This window comes from Danio rerio, chromosome 21 (genome assembly GCF_052040795.2).
Source record: "Danio rerio strain M-AB ecotype USA chromosome 21, GRCz13ab, whole genome shotgun sequence".
Classification (NCBI taxonomy): domain Eukaryota; kingdom Metazoa; phylum Chordata; class Actinopteri; order Cypriniformes; family Danionidae; genus Danio; species Danio rerio.
In genome coordinates, this window is record NC_141041.1 from 25,650,013 (window position 1) to 25,675,000 (window position 24,988).

At 36.8% G+C, this 24,988-nt stretch overlaps 1 protein-coding gene across 16 annotated transcripts in view; it reads left to right on the forward strand.

The window, feature by feature from the left end:
* cadm1a (cell adhesion molecule 1a) overlaps positions 1-24,988 on the forward strand; it is a 462,767-nt gene that overhangs the window by 333,355 nt on the left and 104,424 nt on the right. For all 16 annotated transcript variants that reach the window (XR_015519664.1, XR_015519665.1, XR_015519666.1 and 13 more), the window contains 3 exons: positions 862-1,008; positions 15,149-15,301; positions 19,508-19,645. Coding sequence is in view for 10 of the 16 variants with exons in the window: in NM_001113551.3 (NP_001107023.3) it covers positions 862-1,008; positions 15,149-15,301; positions 19,508-19,645 (438 nt within the window). In the remaining 6 variants the exon portion in view is untranslated. The remainder of the gene's footprint in view (positions 1-861; positions 1,009-15,148; positions 15,302-19,507; positions 19,646-24,988) is intronic.

The window sequence follows — 24,988 nt, forward strand, 5'->3', positions numbered from 1 at the left end:
ACAGACAGACAGATAGATAGATAGATAGATAGATAGATAGATAGATAGATAGATAGATAGATAGATAGATAGATAGATAGATAGATAGATAGATAGATAGATAGATAGATGGATGGATGGATGGATGGATGGATGGATGGATGGATGGATGGATGGATGGATGGATGGATGGATGGATGGATGGATGGATGGATGGATGGATGGATGGATGGATGGATGGATGGATGGAAAGATTCAGAAATTATTGGATATATTATTTGGTGGATGGGTGGTAAATGGATGAACAGACAGGTTATCAAATAGGTACAGGTACAGTAGAGAGCAAGTATGGATGGACGGATGGACAGATACGCAAATAGTTGGACATATTTTACAAAGCACAGTTTTTTGTCGGATGGATGGACAGACAGAGAGACAGATGGATTGACATAATTGATAAACAGATAGACAGATAGATTCAGAAGTTATAAGCAAGGATGGACAGACATAAACAAATAGTTGGACATGTAGAGAATTTTTAGGTAGATGGATGGGCGGAAAGATAAATGGATGGATGGATGGATAAATGGATGGATAGATAGATAGATAGATAGATAGATAGATAGATAGATAGATAGATAGATAGATAGATAGATAGATAGATAGATAGATAGATAGATAGATAGATAGATAGATAGATAGATAGATAGATAGATAGAAAGATAGAAACACAAATCATTTTGATGGATGGATGGGTGGAAGGATGAAAGGACAGATAACATTTCTGTATTATCAGTCTGGTTTGAATATTACCAGCCATAAGCTCATATATTCCTATCTTTTAATCTCCACCTTCATGTCTCTCTCTTTGTCTCTCTGCAGTCCAAAGTCAGAATCTCATATCGGACAACGTCTCAGTAGTGGAAGGAGAGACAGCCACCATAAGCTGTCGAGTCAAAAACAATGACGACTCCGTCATCCAGCTCCTTAACCCCAACAGACAGACCATCTACTTCAAAGACGTCAGACGTGAGTATACATTCTCATACAGTCCACACTCAAACAGTTCACCCGCCCCCAGTGAAGCGGAAGTGTTAATGCATCAGAGTAATCCGCTGTGCTTTTGAGGGCAGTCGATACAGAGACCCAGCTGGCTAGTGAGGGCATTTATTTTATTTTTTCTTCCTCAGTGATTTGCCTTGCTCTCGTGTGATCCGTTTTACCCAAGACCGCTCTGATATTTTCCTACAGCTGCACTGTGTAATTATAGCAGAGTCTTTCTAAAGGGTTTCATCTCTCCCACCCTTCGATAAAATATTGCACCCGCCGGTCCCATGTCATATGCAGAAAAGCACTTTGATGGTGGCATTTTCCTTGCACAAAAGTTGCAGTGGGAAACATTTTTAGGTAGCTCAAGCCAAGTGCTTTGGAGTTCAGTCCGAGTTCAATTCGGCACGTATCAGCTGGTGTCAATGGACATGACGCCTGTCTCTGCAATACTGTCTCCTGGAAAGGTCTGTCCTTTTTATTTCAAGGCTTTTCTCTGAAATAATGATAAGCTTCGCTGAGGTGCCAGACCGAGTCATTTTCATCTCCTTGGCCATAAACGGCAACGAACGTCCCAGTGATCGGGAGAGCCAGCCGTCAGTCGCCCGAGGGACTGTCCTCATCAAGTAACGGTTAAAGTAATTGTGTGCCCGGTCCTCTCAGAGTTTGGATTAAGGTCTTCTGAACCGTCATTTTATCTCTCAGCTTCCAATCATTAGCAAGGCTCAGACTCCAGGTTTTTTGGTCCGTGCAAGGCTGTAATTATCGCCCGTCTTCTTAATAAAACTTTGATGGGCTCTTCTCAAAGTAACCGTGGCCGGTAATCAAAATTGATTGCTGCCATTTAGGAGAAGCAGCATGTGTCCTGAAGCCGCTAGGATTAAACCTGAGAAAACAATACAAATGAGATTCGGAAGAGGAGCACAGGAGCAAAGGAAAGGAAATGAGACGGCGTGCGAGCTTGGGAAAGAGAGGGAGGACGGATAATAGAGGCAGCTCTCGGACGTTCATACACAAAGGAAGTTTTCATCAGCATCTCGGCTGTGGTTGATCAAGCCTCATTTTTCAGGTTCATGTTGTTCAATGCCTGGCTTTGGTGGATTGCAAATGAGCGAAATAGCAATGTTTATTTGTCAAATGTTATTCATTATAATTGCTGTAACATTTATGTATTTAATCAAAATATTGTATAAAGATGCAAATAATAATAATAGTTGTTTCTTATATGTATATAAAGCTTTTCTGGACACCCAAAGAGCTTTACACATTTTTCGGAGGATATCTCCTTACCCACCACAATTGTGCCAGACCGCACACCACACACCAGCTGATTGGTGGAGATGAGACAGAGTAGTGAAACCAATTATGATATAGGGATTTTTAGGAGGCAATGATGGACAGTGGCCAGTGGGCAAATTTGGCCAGGATGCCGGTGTTAAAACCCTACTCTTTTTTCGAAGGCCATCCTGGGATTTTTAACGACCACAGTAAGTTGGGACCTCGGTTTAACGTCTCATCTGAATGATGGCGCTCACTGAGTAGTATAGAGTCCCTATCAATAACTTGGGGTGTTAGGATCTACACAGACCACAGGTTCAACGCCTCCTGCTGGTTTCACCAATGTGTTTATACTCCGTTATACATTTTATTCACAAAGGTTTACTATATGTTTTTCATGTTTACTTTTTGCATAGTAATAATAAGACCTTTGAAATGATAATAATGATCATAATAATAAAAGTATTTTTATTATTTATCACCTTTAAACGTGGGCAGCACGGTGGTGCAGTGGGTAGCACAATCGCCTCACAGCAAGAAGGTCGCTGGTTCGAGCCCTGGCTGGGTCAGTTGACATTTCTGTGTGGAGTTTGCATGTTCTCCTCGTGGTTGTGTGGGTTTCCTCCGAGTGCTCCGGTTTCCCCCACAGTTCAAAGACATGCGGTATAGGTCAATTGAGGAAGCTAAATTAGCTGTAGTGTGCAGTATGTTATTGTGTGCAAGAGTGTGTGGGTGTTTTCCAGTATTGGTTTGTGGCTGGAAGGGGCTAAGCCGAAAAGAAAATTAATAAATCAACCTTCAAACATAATTCTTAAAGCACTTTACATTTAGAAGATGCACGGATAAAAGAAGTTCAACCTGTCAAAACATTAACTCTCATTCTCATTCTCATTCATTTTTCTTTGGCTTAGTCCCTTATTTTTCAGGGGTCGTCACAGTGAAATGAACTGCCAATTATTCCAGCATATGTGAAAAGTGCTAACCAGTGTGCCACCGTGCCAACTTAGTCAATATATTTTAAATACAGTGGTCCCTCGTTATTTGTGGGATTTACGTTCTACAAATAACCATCAATAGGCTAAATCTGTGAAGTATTCAGCTTTATTTTTTACAATAATTATAGATTTAGACTTCTAGATAAGACTGTAAAACCCTCACTACACACTTTATACACTTTTCTCAGACAGGCATTAACATTTTCACACTTTTCTCTCTCTTTTAAATACTCTCAAAGTTCAAACCTTGTAGAAAAGTAAGTTCAATGTTATAGAATAAAACTAAAGATCAAAACTATTTAATCTTCATTTATTTATTACATAATGGCGATCTACAGCCACGTAACGTCTACTTTCCTTTAGCATGTCCAGAAGTTCAACTTTTGTGCGATGGTTAGCATCTTCCTCTGCCTATTGGCTGCTACTGCAGGTGCCTTTGACAGTGCATATTGTTTCGTTGACATTGTGGGGAGAAAACTTGATAACATACAGTACAGCATATAGAGCCACACTGCTAGCGATCGAAGATTTATGTAAGTTTGGCAAGCTGAACGCATTCTTTTCTGTACAGGAGACACTGCACGGAGGAGATTGATTGACAATGCTCTACTGCCAATAAGGCCACAGAACACAATGTGCTATTTAAGATGCAAAACACAATGCATCGTAGAAAAAAAAGCTTGTCAAATTGCACGAAAACAATCTGGGAAAATGCGAGACCACGAAAAGTCAACTCAGTTTTAGCGAGGGACCGCTGTACTAAAACAAACTAAAAATGCAAACCTCATAGATAGATGAGTCGTAAAAAGTGTGTTTTTGTGGGTAATGTAAACACTTTTCAAGATTCTGTGTGTCTTTTTTGTAGGAGATGAATGATTGAAAGGAATGTAAACAATTAAACACGTTTTTGACCTTTGACATTTTTATCCTCTAATTACTCTAAATATTTACACTCAATAGTTTTTTTTTTCTTGTATATAAACTATCATTAAATAATTAAATCATTAAATAATATTCAGCAAGCTGTTAAACCTTATTTAGTTGTGCATTTTTGCATCTGTTTTTTCAATTTGAAAAAAACTTGAAACAAAACATATCTGGGTTTGACCCATATTAGACATTCAAAAGTCCTTAATAGCAAAATCTATAGCAAAAAATAAAAACTGAGGCAGAGTTTATACATCCCTACAGTTTTTTAGCTACATTGTGAAGAAAGCATGGTGTGGCACACTGTAATATATACTATATTTTATTACAGCCATAGAACCCTTTAAAAAGTGGACTTTTGAATTTGGACTAAATTTAGACATTTTATATTACTAAGATGGTAGCAAAGTTGGAAAGGCTCTTTTGAGCTCCTGGCTTTTCAGTAAGTGAAGGAAATGTGAAGATAAAAAGGAAGCTGTGAGGATCTTTGGCAGTCTTCAGCGCTGGTTCAGCAGGAGGCGTTAACTGCTGTGGAGTTTCTAAAGCACCTCCTACTCCTTACACACCTCTTACACCCCCCACCTAGTGCGAGCAGAAAGCAACATTTATTTATTACAGTTATTCAGTAAAGGCCGTTTCACATGACTCAACGTTAGCATCATGTACTGCTTTGACCTCCATGACAAAGACATTCAAGCAAGTGTCATGGAATAAAGTTGATCCAGGTTGATTTATGAGGTTCTTTTTTTATTCTAAAACATCATTAAAATAAGACTTGCGTGCAAAGTTGAAGCTGTTATTACTAAGAATGACGCTTTATGTGTCACACAGATTGTCTGGTGATCGCTGGCTGCTTTTTAAAAGGTCAGTGTCAAATGAGGTCAAAGGTTCAGTAGTTTGAACTTTAGAAGTGGCATTACAACTATATATGATGAGAACTTCACTTCATTGAGTTTTATATCTTGGGGAAAAGGCTTTAAAGAAAAAGTTCACACACAAAAATCTGCTGTTACTATAATTTACTCTCCATTCAATATAGGGCTGCACAATATATCGTTTCAGCATCGATATTGCAATGTGCACACACGCAATAGTCACTTCACAAGATATGCAATGCTGAGTCTGAATTGTGGTTAGACATGAACCATAGAATTGTATTTAATCACTGTATTTATTCAGAATATATACAATTTATGCAAAAAAAAAAATCAAAATTTTTTGTCATGTTTCCAGTCCAAATATCTACATTTCAAAGCAAAAACGAAATCATGGCTGATAATTTTGCTTGTTTTAAGGAAAACTCTTAATTTTGACTTATTGAAAACAAAACAAAAGTTTTACTTAATCTTGAATTTTCAGATAATTGGACTAAAAACGAGACAAAGCAAAGTTGTTAAGCATTTCAAAGCATTTATTATATTGCGATTATTCAATTTCTTTACCTGAAAACTGTTATAGACTCCCCAGAAAACCTGCTGTAAAAATGTTGTGAAACTGTATTCATATCGCAATATATAGCTGAAAAAATATATCGCAATATCAGACATTTCCAATATCATGCAGCCCTAGATCAAGATGTTGGTGACTTTTTTTCTTCAATTGAACATTAAACGTTTTTTTTTTTTTTTTGGTCCTTGGTTGCCAGTCAATATCTACCAACATTTTGAGGGTCCAAAAACAAATACAAATGCAAAAAAAAAAAGAAAATGAATACCTGTTATTCCTGATGATGCATCTTTTGTTTCACATTGACGCATACATGATGCAAACTCACTGTTTGTTTTCAACAGAGAGAAAAGATAGATGTTTTGTATTGTTTATAAAACTGCTAACTGTGTTTTTCCTGGAAACTGTGATATGCAAAAAGTGTTAGCTTGTGTGCGAATTTGTGCCTGCACAAACATCATTATGCGACAGGAATTTCACGCTCCAGACAGTCGTGAACATGCTCAAGACCATTTGACAAGCTGTGGATTAAATGAGCAAAATATCACATGAGTAAAGCTTTGCAACATCGCTCAAACAACAGCCATGTTGAAATAGAGCTGTATAACATACATACAAGTGTGTTGATGCATTTAAAGCAGTTTGATTGCACTAGTGTACAAATGAAAAGAAACAACTACATGGTGTTGTAAAAAACATTTTGTGTGAGGATAACTACTTATTTAATAACTACTTTATTCCACAATGGACTCAAATCTCAAGTTGACTGTTTTGGCAGCTGAGTAAAAGTCCAAATATCACTTTAGGTAATTACAGAAAGTCTCTTGCATTTTTCATAGAACAATTGCTGATAGAAAAACATTGGATTAAATGAACATTGTAGAAAGTAATTTTCCTCAGAGAATGTATTTCTCATATATTACTCCAATGAATATATGGAAAACTTATTTTTATATCTTTATACACAGATAATCATACACACTATCTTCATAAACCACATATTTAAGTCTAAACAACTACATTCTCTCTTAAAAATGGATTCAAACTACAATCTATGAAACTAATTATGTTGTATTTACACATGTCTAGTGAGTTTTTTCCTCCACCAGTACACTCACAATGATAAAAACTGTAGAAATTGATATTCAGGAAATTGGTAACTGTGAACATACATGGCTAGAAAGACCTGTCAGCCAATTAGATTTGAGAACCAGAACCAACCATTGTATTAAGGCAATAATAACGTTGTAAATAATGTAGTTTCATACACAAACCAATTGTTTCACTTAATTAATCTTCATTATATTATCAGGTATTCATTTAGTTACGTCTGTCTGTATGCTTTTTTATTTATTTATTTATTTTATTTTATTTTTTTGACTCTCAAAATGCCAGTTGCTATTGGTTTGCATTTTATAAATCACCAAGTGCAACATTGTCAGACAAAACATTCTTTAAAACTTGGAGCCATACGATTACACTGGTGTGATCAGTATAGGCTGGTCCATGGAGCATACTGTATATGATCATAATGGTATGATTAGAACATTGGGTGCACATTAAATACACGTAAGTGCTAGCAAAATATAGTATTTATGGTTTGTAAAATATATGCAATGTCAATGGAGATGGCAATAATAATAATTCTTAAACATAATGAGAAAATGTGTATTATTCACATCACATACACACTTAATTTTAAGGTTACTAGATCATTTATAGTATCCTTCTCCCAGTTAAACCACCTCTTACTCTTGATTATTTCAAGGGAAGTTGATGAATGAACATGTTGTAAGTCCAGCAGCTCTAATTTCTCCACTGCAAGACAGAATAGCGGTGCTCATCACATTTACACATATTTAAACAGCGCAATACACATGCTTACATGTATTTAAGACAATAATATCACAATATTATTAGGACATTTGTCAGTTTTTGCACAAAATGGAAAAATGAAACAAAAACATATGCATAATTCATCAGGGCGACAGTGTTACATGGTAAACTTGACACAGCTCAGTGGAATCCCTAAAGCAACATGTTCTACAAAACGATCAAATTAAGGCCCAATCCCAATTCTATTTTTGTATTCCTTCACCTTGGCCCTTGAAACAGAGTGTGATGGGGAAGGGCTCCAAAATGTTCTTCTAAGAAATGGGACACCACTACAACACCTGCGCATGTCATCATATGTCATCGTGAGCTCTTGCTTCACATGAGATCAATGATGGCAACAGTAGTTGTAGCTGTAGTTATTCCAGTTTCGTTAATTTCTTTTTGGTATCCTTCTTTAGGAAATCGCTGAAGGCAGCAATATCATGTTATTATAATGATATAATGTGGCAATGTGTTTTTAACTCTATTGTGCATTTGCACTATGGCCCGATTCATCTATGTAAACAAATGAACACAACATTAACATTATAGCAGACACTGTAAAAAGCTATTCACAGCCACTAGACCTTTCTGACAGGGTATTCAAGTGTCATTGAGTGTCAAAATGTTGTGGGACTACTATACATGACCTATTATTATGGATTATAGATATCAAAATTTAGCAGTTTTTAATTTAACATTTTTTTTTTTTTTGAGCATAACGTTAAAACATGAACGCCGTTATAAATATATTGCTTGTTTGTTTTAAAAAATTGTTAATAATGACAAAAAAATACTAATTTGTGCATCTCCTAACTTCCGGGTGCAGCTATGCTACCATTTCTTACCTCTTGGTTTCGAGTGTGGTCCTAAAAAATCTCCCTTTCAAGGGGTATCTAGCCCTTCCCCTAAGCCCTATGCCATCAAGATAAAGAGAAATGGGAACCCGTAAAACGAGGGGTAGGGGTAAGGGGTAGAATTGGGATTGGGCCTAAGGGCGTACTCACACTATTTACAGTTGCCTTGAACCGGGCCAAAGCACGCTTGTCCCCCCTCCCGTCTCCCCTTACGGCCCGCACTCACAATACATTGGGCCTCGCATGCATTCACTCAGCACTCTAGAGAACTGGTGTTTTCTTTAGTTTTATTGTTTAAGTCGTTTGATATGGGGTGACGCAGTCAAATATTTGGGCGAACAGATCAGCCACTTTTAATGCTCATAAACAATCATAATGTCCTCAGTGCAGCTGTCGTTCAGTGAGGGGTTTGCATCTTTATTTACTACGAAAGTTTGCGTTTATTGAACAGTAAGAAGGATTAACAAACGCAAATGAAACAATCCCTTAAATGTCACGTCTCGCTTTCAGTTTCGGGCTCAGGCACGTTTTGCATTTACACACAAGCGTACCGCGCCAAAGCCCAAGTGAACTGCGCTCTGGCACACCTCTTCCAACCGGGCCAGGGCCGGCCAAGTGAACCGTGCCTGAGCCTGATTCAGAGCACTCACACTTTACAAATGATCCAGGAAATGGGCCTGGGTACGGTTCGGATAGCATAGTGTGAGTAGGCCCTAAGAAAGTCACACAGGAGTGTCCGAGTATCTAAAACTTACATGTGAAATGGTTGATTTTGTATTGACGTAAAAGCCACCCATATCTTGGTATGGAATGAAGGTAAAAAAATTAACAATATACATTTTTGGGTTGAACTACCCATTTAAATGATATCAGATGAGGATTTTATGATCTACTGAGTGAAGGTTGGGCAGATTTTGAGTGCATTTGTCGCAAACCGCTATGTAGCAATGCATGTGGGATACCATGAGATTTTAAGTCTCCTATTTTCTCTGCAATGTGTCATGCTGAGAGGACACAAAGCTGTGACAGTGTTATCTCACATTGTCTTTTTGTCCTTGCTGTGTTGTAATCTTTCCCTTTTTTATTTCCTGAGCCATTCGTGTATATGCTGCCCGTTGCATATATTTCTGTCCTCATATGTCACCAACACACAGTCATTGTGCAAGAATTAAGGACCAGCATCACCATTCCCAAACATCCTCTGTCCGAATGAAACCCTAAGAACATAATACAGGTTAAAGCCTTGTAAAAATCCCCAGCAAATGAAAGACACAGAATCCAAAACATTTGTCCATGCTTCTTTTTTAAGGTTGATAAGCTTTAAAGGGTTTTGTCAGGCAGGGAAGCTGGTTTACTGGGCAGTGCGCCCTCAGAAGGGAACAGAATCCATGCTGAGCTTCATTCTCCAGCAGTCCCACAGCGCACTGGATGTAGCTGGCCGACAGAAGCGCTCTCTCTCACTGCGGTGGGACAACCTCCTGGGGCCCTGCAAGCTCTCGCTGTCACCGTGTCCGGCGCTGTGTCCGAAAATGCTACAGCAAGCAGCAAAGGGCATGTACACAGTGAGACATGTTGTTGTTGTTGTTGTTTGGACCATAATGCACTGCTTTTTTTATGAAAGTTTTGACTTTCCTTTGCAAAAAGTCTGAATGTTCTGAGGGCATATTATTTTTACAACATCTCATTTGCATACATTTCTTGTTTAAAGTTTATATTAAATCAAAATTGACACTATTTGATCGTATTGGGAATGGATAAAAAGTGCAGTTTACCTTAAAAAACTGCAACTTTATTTTCCTCTCATATAACAGATTTCTCCTTCTACCACATGTCATTTCATTTCTTAAAGTCCCTTTTGGATGCTTTGGGTTTACATTTTTATGACAAGACAAATTTGGTTTATGTTGAAAACGTCATCATGTGACAGTTAAAAAATATAGTCATTGTTTATTCATTTATAACTTATTGTTATATTTTATTTTAAATCACTGTGAAAAAAAATATTAATTAGGGTAATATATGTACTGGGCATGTAACAGAAATATCAGGAAAATATCAATATCAGTATCATTTGATCTTTTTTGACAAGGAAAGTGACTCTTCAACAAATTAGTAAGATTTTTTTAAATATTTGAAAATATTAATTAAGTAACAAATGTATATATTTTGAGTATGATGTAGTTGCCAACTGGTATGATACTTCAAATTGTTTAATAGTGTAAATGTCTGATTCTTTGTATTTTAAAAAATACTTTGAAAACTGTATTTAAGTAAAACTAAATAAAATAACATCAGTAATATCAATAATTTATAATCCATTATTCAGTGGTTAGCACTGTTGCCTCACAGCAAGAAGGTTGCTTGTTCAAGTCCTGGCTTTGCCAGTTGGCTTTTCTGTCTGAAGTTTGCATGTTCACCCTGTGTTTCCTTTGGGTGCTTCGGTTACCCTCACAGTCCAAAGACAAGCAATATAGATTAATTGAAGAAACAAAATTGTCCGCAGTGTATGATTGTGAAGGAGAGTCTATGGGTGTTTCCCAGTACTGGATTGCAGCTGGATGGGCAAAACATATTCTGGATAGGTTTTTTTTTTTTTTTTTTTTTTTTAATTATTCGATTTTTAAGTATATTTTTGCTTCTCTTTGACATGGACACTCTTGCTTTTCATTTTCCCCACCAACAGCTCAAAGGTCATGAGCGGTAGGGTCAGGGAGGTTGCAAGCAGTGCTTCAAAAATTCAGTACATGCTCAGTACATGCATGACCTTTCTCAGTTCTTCTCTGAATATCGAAAGTTCTTTCTTTACTTCGAAGCTTTTATTTGCCTCACCGATATGGGCTCCCCAGTTCCTTGCCCTCTCTTTTCCCCATTAGAGCTGACACCACGCTTATTCATGTTTTCATAATGCTCTAATTATTGCTGTCTCTCCACCTGACGCACAGTCACAATAGATTATAAACCCGTTTGCCTTCTTGCTCCTTATCAGTTCATTTTAATCCTCGCATTTCCCCAATCAATAAATTGAATTAAATCATTAGCTTCTGCCTGCCCTCCCCTTGACAGCCACATTCCCGCTTTCAAGCTGGCCGCTCTAATTAGTGGCACATTACGCGGCCGCTACATGAAAGCAGCGCTGCTTGCCGTTTCAAAACAAAGACCACCACAATGGCAGCTGGAGATCACAGCGCTGCTGTTGGTCCGTTTGTTTCTCTTCTCTTTTTTTTTTCGAAGCGTGTGGCTGTATCGCTCCCAAGCTCAGACTTGTACCTGAATAAACACCACACACACACTTGGGTTCAGCGGAATATAGATGTGAAAGCTACACGCGCGTGATGTTTTATTTATTTGTATTTTCGCTCTGAGCTTACGCCGCCCTGACATCATGATCAAAGGTGAGAAATGTTTTGCCTTGGCAGCAGGGTCTTCCACGTGCGAGTGCGCTGATCTGGGAGAGAAATGGACTTTGCATCTCCCACGCGGATGGCAGCGGCACGCTCTCGCAGTGGGCTTGCACGTAGAAGAAATAGAGAACGGTGAAGATCTTTTTCCTTTTGTGACTCACAGAGAGTCTACAGCCCTTGTAGAGCGGCATGTTTTTTTCTCTCTCACTCTCTCTCTCTCGCTCGCTGTCTCTGTCTATCTTTTTCTTTTGAATGAAAGCGAAAGAGCATGGCTAACCAGCTGGATCCAAGAACAATCAACACCCCGCACCATCAGGGCCTGCTTTCATGATCCCATCGCCTCAAAAATCTCTAATGATGCCCGATTATTTCTTTATTTATTTCCCCTTTTATTTATTTCTTTATTTATTTATTCATGGTGCTCTCTTTTTTTTTTTTTTTGCACGCGGCTTTGAACTCTGCTGTTGCGGGCAAGAACAAACGTGTGCGAGTGCTCTCGGTGTCGTAAATGGTCTGTCGATCGGCCTGGAATTTATCTGCGAGTGGGGGGCGGATGGGGATGGGGGAGACGGCAGGCTTTCATCTCTCTCTTTCGACCATGTCTCTCTTTCGCCAATCTCTCCCTCTCTTTCTCTCTTTTACACTCAGCACCATTTACTTTTCACGCTCAGCCTCACACACCGGCAAAGCGAGCCCTAATGGACTCCTCATTATTCTGGGCCGAAAGGATTCCGTTCCTCTGCGTAATTAGGAGAGGGAACCGTAAGTTAGGATCGACATGAGATTCTCAAGTGAGCTTGATCAGCTTTTAAGCATGGAAGTGACTGGTGTGTTGGATACAAGCGCACAGGTGTTTTTTAGCTTTATCAAGTAAGCATTATTCAGCATATATGAAATCATATTGGAACGTTATACCATGCCTGCATTTATTTAGCCTATTTTTAAAGGGCTTGTGTGTAGTACCGATGCTAAACACAGGCCAGGGTGACAATAGCCCACTTTAAAAGCTGGTTCATCCAATTAAATGAGACACACAAATGTTATATACACTTGACATGCACTAGTTGTCAATTTAAGCCTTTGATTCCAATTCAATTCAATCCTCCTTCTCTAAAACTGTTCCTGATTGGTCTTTACTCATTGTCATTACTCAACAACCATACTTAAGATCTAGTTTGCAGGGGTTAAACTTCTAGACCTTTTTAAATGGTGTGGGAAAACGCAGTATTATTTTGTCACAGTCAGATCTCTGATGCCCTATTGCTTTTTCCAATCAACCATTTAATGCCACTCAATTAGGATTTTCTCAAGGCCTACCCAGCTCCCTGCAGATTTTTCGCAAATCCACAGTTTGGGAAACCCTGATGAAATATAATATTATTAAATATTAATATTACACTTGTCATTGCAACAAGGAATACAATGTATTTTCATTCTCGTGTTTTAGATACTTACGTTTGCAGCCAGACCCTTCTCTGTTAATATGAAAACAATCAATGTGAAATCGATGTGATAAACAAGTTGGATCAAAAAGTATTCTAAAAGTAATCCAAAATATAGCCGGAATACATTACCTAAAATGTTTACCTATATGTTACTAAATACAATTTTCATCATGGCGTTTGTAATAAAATAGACATCATTTAGTACAGCATGCTGTACAGGGGTAATCTTGGACACACTGAATACTGTAGTGGTAGACTGGAACAAAACTCCACACTCATCCAGCCTATCATTTGGTAAATGTACTATAATTGGCTGAGGAACTGTATGGAGCAAGTCAAATCAGTTGCCAGGCTATTGGGATTTCTCCCAGTGCTCCCAATGGCCCGTTCCAGTGTATATGTAACTTTATGAATTAAGTTGAACTAAAATAAATTATAAATGTATATATAAAATATTCCCAATTATACACGCACACTCATACATATACTAAAATAATTACTAAACAAAATATAAATAATAAAATAGTACTAAAACTTGTACTACTTGTACAAGTTTTTTGAGGGGCTTGTCTAACGTTCCCGATATTGGTTTCTGAGGATTTTGGTTTTCCCTGAAATTCAAACTCGTTGTGAAACAAAGTAAGCTTGTTAGTTTACTGAAGTAAAAGAGTGAGTTTGATTAAGGGTTGTCTATAGCTTGTAGTTAGTTAGTTAGTTAGCTAGTTGCTTAGTAATCCTACAGTAGAACAATTTGATAAATTATGCAAAGATGATCTTTTTGAAATTGCTTTGTTTTTTCTAATTTTGGTAAGTCGCCAATTTCTAAAGAAAATTATTTTTTTTTAAAAATGGTTTACGATCATTTAGTTGGAGTATTTTACAATCACTAGTGATGTTCCAGATGAGAGTGAATTTGATGAATCAGTTACAATGTTACAATCCCTGGCAGTCTAGGGGAGTGCAGTTTCACAGTATTTGGTTGCGCAAAAACTTAAGTAAATTGTGCTACAAAGTAAGCATGGACAACAAGAATTAGTGAACAAATGATAGTGATTTATTTGCAAAAAGTGATAGTGAATCATTGAATGGAATATATAAAGTATATATAATATCAGAGACAATAAACTATGAAATGTTAGAAAGACTGGCTATGTGTGAAAAGAAAATAATCAAACAAAACCTAACTAATATTCACAACAAACCCCCTCTAATCTACTCTAATAAACAAAAGATATAAAACATAAATCCTTAACCTCAATGATATCCTATCTAATCTACATTAAAATAAAATAATTATTGATGCAAGCTAAATAGTATTTCAGGGGTACTAACATCATGGATAATAACATTTGGATTTCTATTTGTTTATAGTCTCTAAAACTCCAGAGAGCCAAAAGTGGCCATAAAGCACCCATGTATGATATCTGCTCACCACAAAGCTAGAAGGTTTTTTTTCTGCTAGGTGTTAAAATGAAACTGCACTTGGGTGTCAGAGTGGTCCAGCATGGCATGTCCCATGGCCACTGTCCCTGTTTCAAACCCCAGTGATATAAAGCTCAGGTCAGATGATGCCAGAAATAGATGCACTGGTGCTTCTGAGTTTAAAGCAATCTCAATCACTTCACATACTCCCATGGAGCAGCTTTCAACTAATCTGAAGAATATATTGTACCTTCCCTATTTGCTTGACTCCCCTGGTGTTGTATATAAGCAATGGCTTAAAAGGAGCATATGGCTGATTTTCTTTTCTCAGCGAAAACACAATCTAGCCTTCAAATGGAAAAAAAATACTGCTAATTATCTCCTACATGTTTCTATTGTTGCTTAAAATGGAAGTGGAGTGTGAAGATGTGACTTTTCATTCTATCATCTGCTCTCTTTCTCTATTGACTCCGCAGCCCTGAAAGATGCTCGATTCCAGCTGGTCAATTTCTCAGACAACGAGCTTCGTGTATCGTTATCCAACGTGTCTCTGTCAGACGAGGGCAGATACGTGTGCCAGCTCTACACAGACCCTCCACAGGAAGCCTACGCCGACATCACTGTGCTAAGTATGAGCTCACATCTACACTACACACTGTATGTACACTTTCTTTGTCGTCTGTAGTTTTGACATACTGCATTGGACCCAGTTTAGATCCACACAAATGTTTTTTTTTAAAAAACCGTTATGATGTATCATGAATAACCATACTTATTAACTAACTCATTAACCAGTCAGGTTTGTGTAAAGTAGCTGAGGATGAATACGATGTGCTACTGGATGTATACAGATAAAGTCAGAATTATTAGCCCTCCTCAATTAATAGCCCCCTGTATATTCTCTGTTTAAAGGAGAGAAGACTTTTTCCACACGTCTAAACATACCAGTTTTAATAACTTTTTTCTAATAACTGATTCTTTTATTTTTGCAATAATTACAGTACATAATATTTTACTAGATATTTTTCAAGACACTAGTATTCAGCTAAAAGTTCAAAGGATTCAACCAGCGTTGGACAATAATGCGTTATATTCTTGAAATGACAATTCTTTTGACAGTAACTTTAGTTTTTGCTTTATTTGTTTCTGATTATAACATTCGGCTGGTTTCAGCTGATTCATTTCTGTGCTGCTGGTCTGACTTAAATAAATTAGTGTTTAAAATTATTTTTTTATTTAAGTTTGTCTCATGTTTTAGTTGTCAGAATGCAAATGAAATAAAACTGAAGTTGCTCAACAGTGTATTCTCCATGCAGCACTGAAGTGATGTTATAAGAGCATTAATAAAAACATTAAATCAAAATTGCTTTTATCAGTAATGCATTACTTCATGGTGTAAGTAATATATATACTCATACAGAATTATTAGCCCCCTTTGAATTTTTTTTCCTTTTTTAAATATTTTCCAAATAAAATTAACAGAGCAAAGAAATGTTCCCTTTTTCATTTTTTTACATTATTAGCCCTTTTAAGTTATATATTTTTTTCTGAAATCTACAGAACAAACCATCTATATACAATAACATGATTAATTATCCTAACCTGCCTAGTTAGCCTAAGTTACGTTAACCTTAGTTTAAAGATAAGCCTTTAAATGTCACTTTAAGAAGTGTCTTGAAAAAATCTAATAAAATATTATGTACTGTCATCATGTACTGTCATCATTTATGATAGTCATCATAAAAAATTGTTATTAAAGTTATGAGAAATTAGTTATTAAAACTATTTTGTTAAGAAATTTGCTTAAAAAAATCTTCTCTCCGTTAAACACAAATTGGGGAAAAAATTTACGGGCCTAATAATTCAGGGGGGCTATTCTGACTTTAACTGTGTGTGTATGTATATACACACACACACACACATATATATATATATATATATATATATATATATATATATATATACATACACACACACACACACACACACACACACACACACACACACACACACATATATACACACACACAAACACAAACACACTTTTAGTTGGGGTCATAAACCTAAGGTTGAGACTGTTGTTTTGTCCATCTGATTTCCCAGAAGGCACACGGTGCCTAAACAAACACCTACAGACACAAACAAACACATGCAGGGCTTCTTTGTTTCCTGTGAAATCCTTTTATGATCAATCACCAGAGTGAAGCAGCTTTTATGAGATGCTGCAGCAGTGTAGAATCAAGATATAGCCATTCATCTTCACCCAACAGAAGGGCTGATACACAGCCAAGCCAGATCCTGAGCACTGGCTCATTCATATTTTAGAAGGGGTCTGCTAAACCACACAGACACTCACAGATGCACACACACAAATACTGTCAGTGAGGTTTGGAGGGGCTGCTAAAAGCTCTCTAACAACTCAACAAACACTTCACCTGCTAGTTTCTTTGAGGACTCAGCTGCATGTTGGGCCCATTCAGTGGAATTATTGTTTATGTGTTTGTGCATGTGTGTCTTCGGTACATGCAATGCGTTGTGCGTCTTGACATAACTGCATGGAAAAATCAGCTGCACTTAAAAGTGATTATTCAAGAGCACAGTTTAGTGCGGGTGGGTATTGAGGAAGCACTGAATGGCGTCGAGTGGCTGTTTCCAGAGCTTCAGACGCCCGAGATGGAACATAATGCTTGAATGAAACCCTGCTGCTCGGGGAGAATGAGAAACCTCTACCTTTGAATTATCCTCTCCGTAAAAACACTGCACATTTATAATAGATTGTTGGAAAGGTTTTTGACTAGTTTTTTTAGATGTTGAGCCTCTTGGAAATAAATATTACTAAATTCAAAAATTTTACAAACGGCAATAATGTAAAATGCTATTATTTAAAAGAATATAGAATTACTTTCTTATATAATTCAACTGAGAAGTAACATATTTTAATATTAATAGAAAAAAATTGTATTAAACACAAGAGGATTGAGTATACAAGAGGATGAAAAGAAATTGAAACAAACTGGAGGCAAGGATGGATACATATGGATAGCTTCTTTTAGTTTTTTTAAAGTAAAACCTATGTTGGATCATACCATTTGTTATTGTGAACAATCCTAATAACAGTTTCAAAAAACATATTGCGGAAATATTTTCAACATTGAATATACAACCATTGATGTTAATAATTGATTATTATGGCTTCCAAATCATTATATATATTCACCGACAACTTCATTGGGTACACCTCTCCAACTGCTCATAAACGCAAATTTTTTAATCAGCCAATCACATAGCAGCAACTCAATGCATTTAGTCATGTAGACATGGTTAAATGATCAGTTCAAACTGAGCATCAGAATGTGAAAGAAAGGTGGTTTAAGTGACTTTGAACATGGCATGGTTGTTGGTGCCAGACAGGCTGGTCTGAGTATTTCAGAAACTGCTGATCTACTGGGATTTTCACGCACAACCATCTCTAGGGTTTAAAGAAAACTCGAAAAAGAGAAAATATCCAGTGAGCGGCAGTTCTGTGGCCGCAAATGCCTTGTTGATGCCAGAGGTCAGAAGAGAATGGCCAGACAAGTTCAAGATGATTGAAAGGCAACAGTAACACAAATAACCACTCGTTACAACCGAGGTATACAGAGGAGCATCTCTGAACGCACAGCACAGCAGCAGAAGATCACACCGGGTGCCACTCCTGTCAGCTAAGAACAGGAAACTGAGGCTACAATTAGCACAGGCTTAACAAAAATAACCAATAGAAGATTGGAAAAAATGTTGGTCTGATAAGCCTTGATTTCTGCTGGTAGGATGGTAAAATGGTAGGATTTCCTGCCTTGTATCAAAGTTTCATGCTGGTGGTGGTGGTGTAATGGTGTGGCGGATATTTTCTTGGCACACTTTGGGCCCACTCGTACCAATTGAGCATCGTGTCAACGCTACAGCCTACCTGAGTATTATTACTGACCATGTCCATCTTTTTATGACCACAGTGTATCCATTTTCTGATGGATACTTCCAGCAAGATAACGCGCCATATACTTAAGCGCATATCAACTCAGACTGGTTTCTTGAACATGACAATGAGGTCACAATACTCAAATGACCTCCACAGTCACCAGATCTCAATCCAATAGAGCACCTTTGTGATGTAGTGAAATTAGAGATTCACATCATGTATGTACAGCCCACAAATTTGCAGCAACCGTGTGATGCTATCATGTCAATATGGACCAAAAGCTTAGAGGAATATTTCTAATACTTTGTTGAATCTATGCCACGAAGAATTAAGGCAGTTCTGAAGGCAAAAAAAAGGGTTCCAACCCTGTACCAGTAAGGTGTATCTAATAAAGTGTCCGGTTAGTGTAAGTTTGTTCTCTGAAGTAATATGTCAGACTGGAGACAGTGGTAAAGATCAAAGATAATTAGCAATTGTGTTGTTTATATTGTAATTCTGATAAATGAAATGCATTTTTAGTACACAAAAAGCACTTATTTCCTATTTGTTCCAATTATCTTAATTATTCCAATCTTTTCACCGATAATGTTTCCTTGTTAAGATATGCCTGTGAACATTTCCAATTATCCAAGTCAGGGCTGAATGTTTCAACAGATTTGTTCTAGTCAACTGGATGTATTGCTTTCTGTTGCATAAGATGTTTCACCAGCGATCGTCTACTCATCAGAGTACATACTTCATCGCGGTTCACTCTTTTACTTTATTTTCTCTGATGTGTTCATCCTTCTGTGTTAGTCCATCACTGCACCCTGGGCTGAATGAGACTGTAGTGGTGCTTGATTTACAGAGCGCCTTGTAAAATCTGTCTGTCTTTTCTCAGTCCCACCAGGAAACCCAATCATAGAGTCCCGCGAGGACATCGTCAGCGAGGGCAACGAGACAGAGATAACCTGCACCTCCATGGGCAGCAAACCCGCCGCAACCATCAGATGGATGAAAGGAGACAAAGAGCTACAGGGTGGGTCAAGTCACATTGTGTACTCACAAACAAACCCGCCGTTTACCAGGTTGTTTTTCTGCCGCAAACTTTCCTTTGATGCTTAATGTATTAAAAAACAATATGGTTTAAAACATCTTACAATTACTTTGATTAGTACTAGCAATAAGCAATATTGCATGTACATAATGCTTAGTTATACCACTGTTTTAGGTCACACTTTATTTTAATGTACAATAAAGACTATTAACAAACCATTAACATTTAGCTCTAGTAAACTACTAAATAGCTGCTTTTTAATAATTTGTAAGTTATTTGTTGGGTTTAGGTATTGGGTAGGATTAGGGATTTAAAATATAATTATATTTTAAGTACTAATAATCAGTTAATATATTAATAATATGCAGATAATAAGAAGTAATAATATAAATAATATTTAGTAGTAATAATATAAGTAGTAAATAATATAAATTGTTACTTAAACTTAAGTGATACCCTGTTTTAAATTTTGAGCTCAGTAAGGGTGCTTTCACACATGTAGATCAATTCAGTTCCAGGGTTTATTTTGAAGAGTTGCATTAAATCCGCTTAGCTGTCATACATTGTTATTTTAATTTATGGTGATGAGAAATAAAACATTATAAGCAAAAATGTACACTTTATTTTGACACCCACAGACATCGTCACCAAAATATAAATCAGAGATGTAAGACCTTCTCTTTCATAGCTTCATTTCAGTTGTCAAGTTTTGTAAAAATCTATCTATTGTATCAATCAATCTATTCAGAAACATTGGCTAAATTTTGCATTATAGGCTTAAATTATAGAGAAAAATATCAGATGAAGCGAGACTACAGTCTGACCATGATGCAGATCAATGTTGATCAGTAGTGTGGAACAATAGTCCTTCTACATTCATTCATTCATTTATTTATTTTTTCGGCTTAGTCTCTTTATTAAGCCGGGGTCGCCACAGCGGAATGAACCGCCAACTTATCCAGCATATATTTTACACAGCAGATGCCCTTCCAGCCGCAACCCATCTCTGGGAAACATCCATACACACTCATTCACACACATACACTATGTACAATTTAGCTTAGCCAGTTCACCTGTACTACATGTCTTTGGACTGTGGGGGAAACCGGAGCACTCGGAGGAAACCTAGGCAAATGCAGGGAGAACATGCAAACTCCACACAGAAACACCAACTGACCCAGTTGAACCAGCGACCTTCTTGCTGTGAGGCGACAGCACTACCTACTGCACCACTGCGTCGCCTAGTCCTAAAACAAAATATCATGAAAATAAAATAAAAACTATCCGATGGTAATTTCTGTCAATTTTCCTATCAGATGAACAGCACTAGTGATAGTTCAGCATGCTTTCACTTTCGTATTCGACATGAAACGTACATTTACCAGTAGGATTAACATACAGCCCCACTCATCATGCACTCTTCATATAGTCATATATATGGCTATTACACAACCATATTACACTGTGATATAGCCTAGTTTGTTGGTTTATTAGATCACATTGCTTTCTCGCTACAATCGATCCGATCCAGAGTTCGTTTCAATCGAGCTTAGACCACCTCATTCAGGTGATCTCTGACCGATTGGTTTGGCGTGGATCAGAGCGCGATTGCGGGTTTCACATATGCTAAACAAACCATGCTAACTGGGCAAACAAGCCAGGTTCCGAAACAAGCATCTAGGTGTGAAAGCACCCTAGAATTTGATTTGGGTTTTTTTAAGAAATTGATTTTTTCAGCATTATCTCAAACTAGATCGATCAACAGTGATAGTTAAAGGGAGATCCAAATTGAAAATGTACTCAACCTCAAGTTATTCCAAACCTTCATGAGTTTCTTTATTCTTTTTCTATTCAAAGAAGATATGTTGACATTCATAAGAGGAAAACAAATACTATGGAGGTCAATGGTGTCAAATGGAGTATATCATGAGAGATTCTTCAGTTTTGAGTAAACTAGCCATTTTAAGTCTTTTTAAAGGGATAGTTTACCAAAAAAAAATTAATTCTGTCATAATTTGTTCTTCCTATTATTGTTTCAAACCTGTTTAAGTTCATTTCGTCTGTTGAACACAGTAGAAGAAATTTTTGAAGAAGCCAGTAGCCATTGACTTCCACAGTAGGGAAACATTATGGAACTCAGCCTTCTTTACAAATATCTTCTTTTGTGTTAATGTGTGTTCATCTGGAAAAAATGTACTCAAATAAAACATTCATAATGCTACAAAGCATTTATTTTTCTATTTTAAAGAGGGTTAATTTTAAAATAAATCACAAGGCTAAACTTACTGTATAAAGAAAAGAGTTTAAAAACACGAAATTCAAAAAATATGTTTATATTTACTATATCTTAGGAAAAATATTATTATTATTATTATTATTATTATAGATTATTATTTTTTAAGACACATGATAAATATTGAATAATTTAAGGTTATTTTGAATGTATATTAGGATCAAGTCTTACCTTGGATTTATAGAAACAGAAATCTATTGTAGGAGAACTGTAAAACATAAGTTAATTGTATTGTAAATGGCATTACAACAAAGGTAGGAATTCAAATGCAGCTTTATTAAGAGAATGCAAAGTCAAAACATGTACTATAGGGTTGAATTTCCAAGGCTGAGCAAAAAGGGTAATCCATAAAAAAGGCAAAAGGTCAGCTAATGCAGCAAACAATCACAGAAACCAAGGAACTATCCAAGATGCTAGGAAACCGCTTTAAAATTGTCAGGCGGAGCACAAATGAGACTTAACACAGTGTAAGTATGAAAGTGAATCTTAAAGGAGCTGTTTACACCTGGTCATTTCTGATCTGATTCATTCAAATGAATTCAGGTGGTCTAGGATGCATTTTAGACTAAACTGGGCAGATCTAAATGCATCTGGTTGTAATAATAATAATAATAATAATAAATTTAATTTGTATAGCTTTTTCTACATACATGCAACTCAAAGTGCTACACAAACAACAAACAAGCATTGAAACAAAGCACATAAAAATATAGACAAATAAAGCATAATAAACAGCAAATATAAAGTCAGCAAACGGTTTGGATTATATTTTGATAAGCAGTCAGAAATATAAGAAGGTGTGATGTGTTCTCATTTCTTCAATTTCATTAAAAGTCTGGCTGCTGCATTTTGTATCAGTTGCAGCTTCCTTATAGAACCCTTAGGTGAACTGGTATAAATAGCATTGCAATAATCAAGCCGAGAGAAAATAAAAGCATGAATTATTTCTTATCATCATCAAAAGGTAGGAAAGTAATATTTCTCAAATGATAAAAACATGTAACTTGATTAATATGACAATTAGGATCACAATCGAAAATAAAACCAAGGTTCTTTAATTCTTTTTTGGATTGTAAACCTAAAGAACACAATATTGCTTCAATCCTCTCTCGCTCAGGTTTTTTGCCCACAATAAGAATTTCTGCTTTAACTTAATTCAACTTTAAAAATATTGAAAAAAAAAGTAGAAGCCACATATATAAATGTTACTTTTCCCAAAATAAATAAATAAATAAATGTGAGAGTGTTATAAAGGTTAGATGACATTGCCAGATGTACTCTTACATTGATAATGCAAAACACAATGCCACCGTTTGGAATGTTTGTTTAATCATTAATATGATCAAAAATAAATGGAGCAATTTCAGAATCAGGTAGCTATTCGATCAGAAAAAAAATGCTTACTGTGACTAGGGGTTCATTCTTCGTACAATCATTACTCAATTAGCTGGATTTGGATGTTGACGATTTTACACAATCAAGGATCGTTTCGTTCTTCAAAACTTATCTGAGACTTGTTGTCATAGTAACTGTTCTGTTGCTCAAGCCTGCATAGGTGCATGTTCATATCATATAAACAAGATTAGATTGGGTCAGTTTAAGCAAAGATAATACCGAAAGTATGTACTGAATGCTGATCTTAAAAGAATACATTTTAAAAATGTATGCAAAAAGGAATTATAATTTATGTGTTATCTGTTTTATCACTAATATGTCGGTGATTGATACGGGCGAAGCAGTGGTGCAGTAGGTAGTGCTGCCGCCTTACAGCAAGAAGGTCGCTGGTTCGAACCTCCGCTCAGTTGGCATTTCTGTGAGGAGTTTGCATGTTCTAGGCATCTTGTCTAGGCTAATATAATAAAGAAAATCTTTTCTAAATGTAGTACTGAATACATAGATATGCATTGAAATACATGATGAAATACATGAGAGTGTACAGCTTGCAGCCCACAACTAACGTGGGAAGGTTTTGCGTGTCATATTTAACAAACCGTTTACTGCTAATTTAATTTTGCTTACATGGATAATTGAATATTAATCAGATGATATCATTACGTTGCTGTGCCGTTAGCCAATCGTTACACTGATGTTCATGATTTCGAGGCTAGATCCATCCTTCACAACACATGCTGCGATCTCAGATCAGTTTATCCAGGCATTTTAATCTGATTTCTGAACTTGTTTGAAGAACCAAATTTGCCTGAGATCAGTTATCAAGATGAACAGATCCAGGATATGCCCAATCATCTTAGATCATTTAAGCGAGGTACACGGGCCGGACGACAGGTGTAAACAGTCCTCAAATAGTTCAGACAATGGCAAACAGATGCAACAGTAAACAGAGAAACAGCCCAGATGATAAACAGGTGGAATGGTAATCAATACAATAGTTGAAAAAATGGAGAAATGGAAATGGAGTCCTAGAGAGAGACAGAGGAACAGGATGGAGTTCCCTCTAGGGCTTGTGGATACTACAAACAATGAATTTACTGAATAAGAAGTCATTTTGTACATAAAGTCAAAGCACTTTTTATATTTCTACAGTTCATTTCAAGTAATTAAGCATACATCTTTAGATCAAAAGGTTTTTAGGATCACGAGAAACTCAAGTTAACTCAGATGTCTCCAAACCTTTGACTGCTAGTGTGCATCATTTGGCATTCCTCTTCTCCACATACTGTAGTCTATTGATCTTTGGATATATTTAGAAGACGTAATTACAGTAAAGACCTACCACCTCTTTTTCAGCATATGCTTACCCGAACGCTCTTGACAGAAGCTGGGCTAATTTTCCATATCAGTCAGTAAAGGTGAGCAAGAGTTGGTACCTTTGACCCCCATCCGTCTAGACACGGGCAATTTGCGTATTATGTACAAATCACTGCGTATAAGCTGTCCTAATAACAGCTCCCCAAAATGAGACGGCTAAATTGGCGTCCAGGAAGGATGTTTTCATTTGGTAATTAGCGATAAGCTCAGTCAGGGGTCTCTGCTTTCTCTCCACTGGGAGTTTTCCACAGCATTGTTCAGTT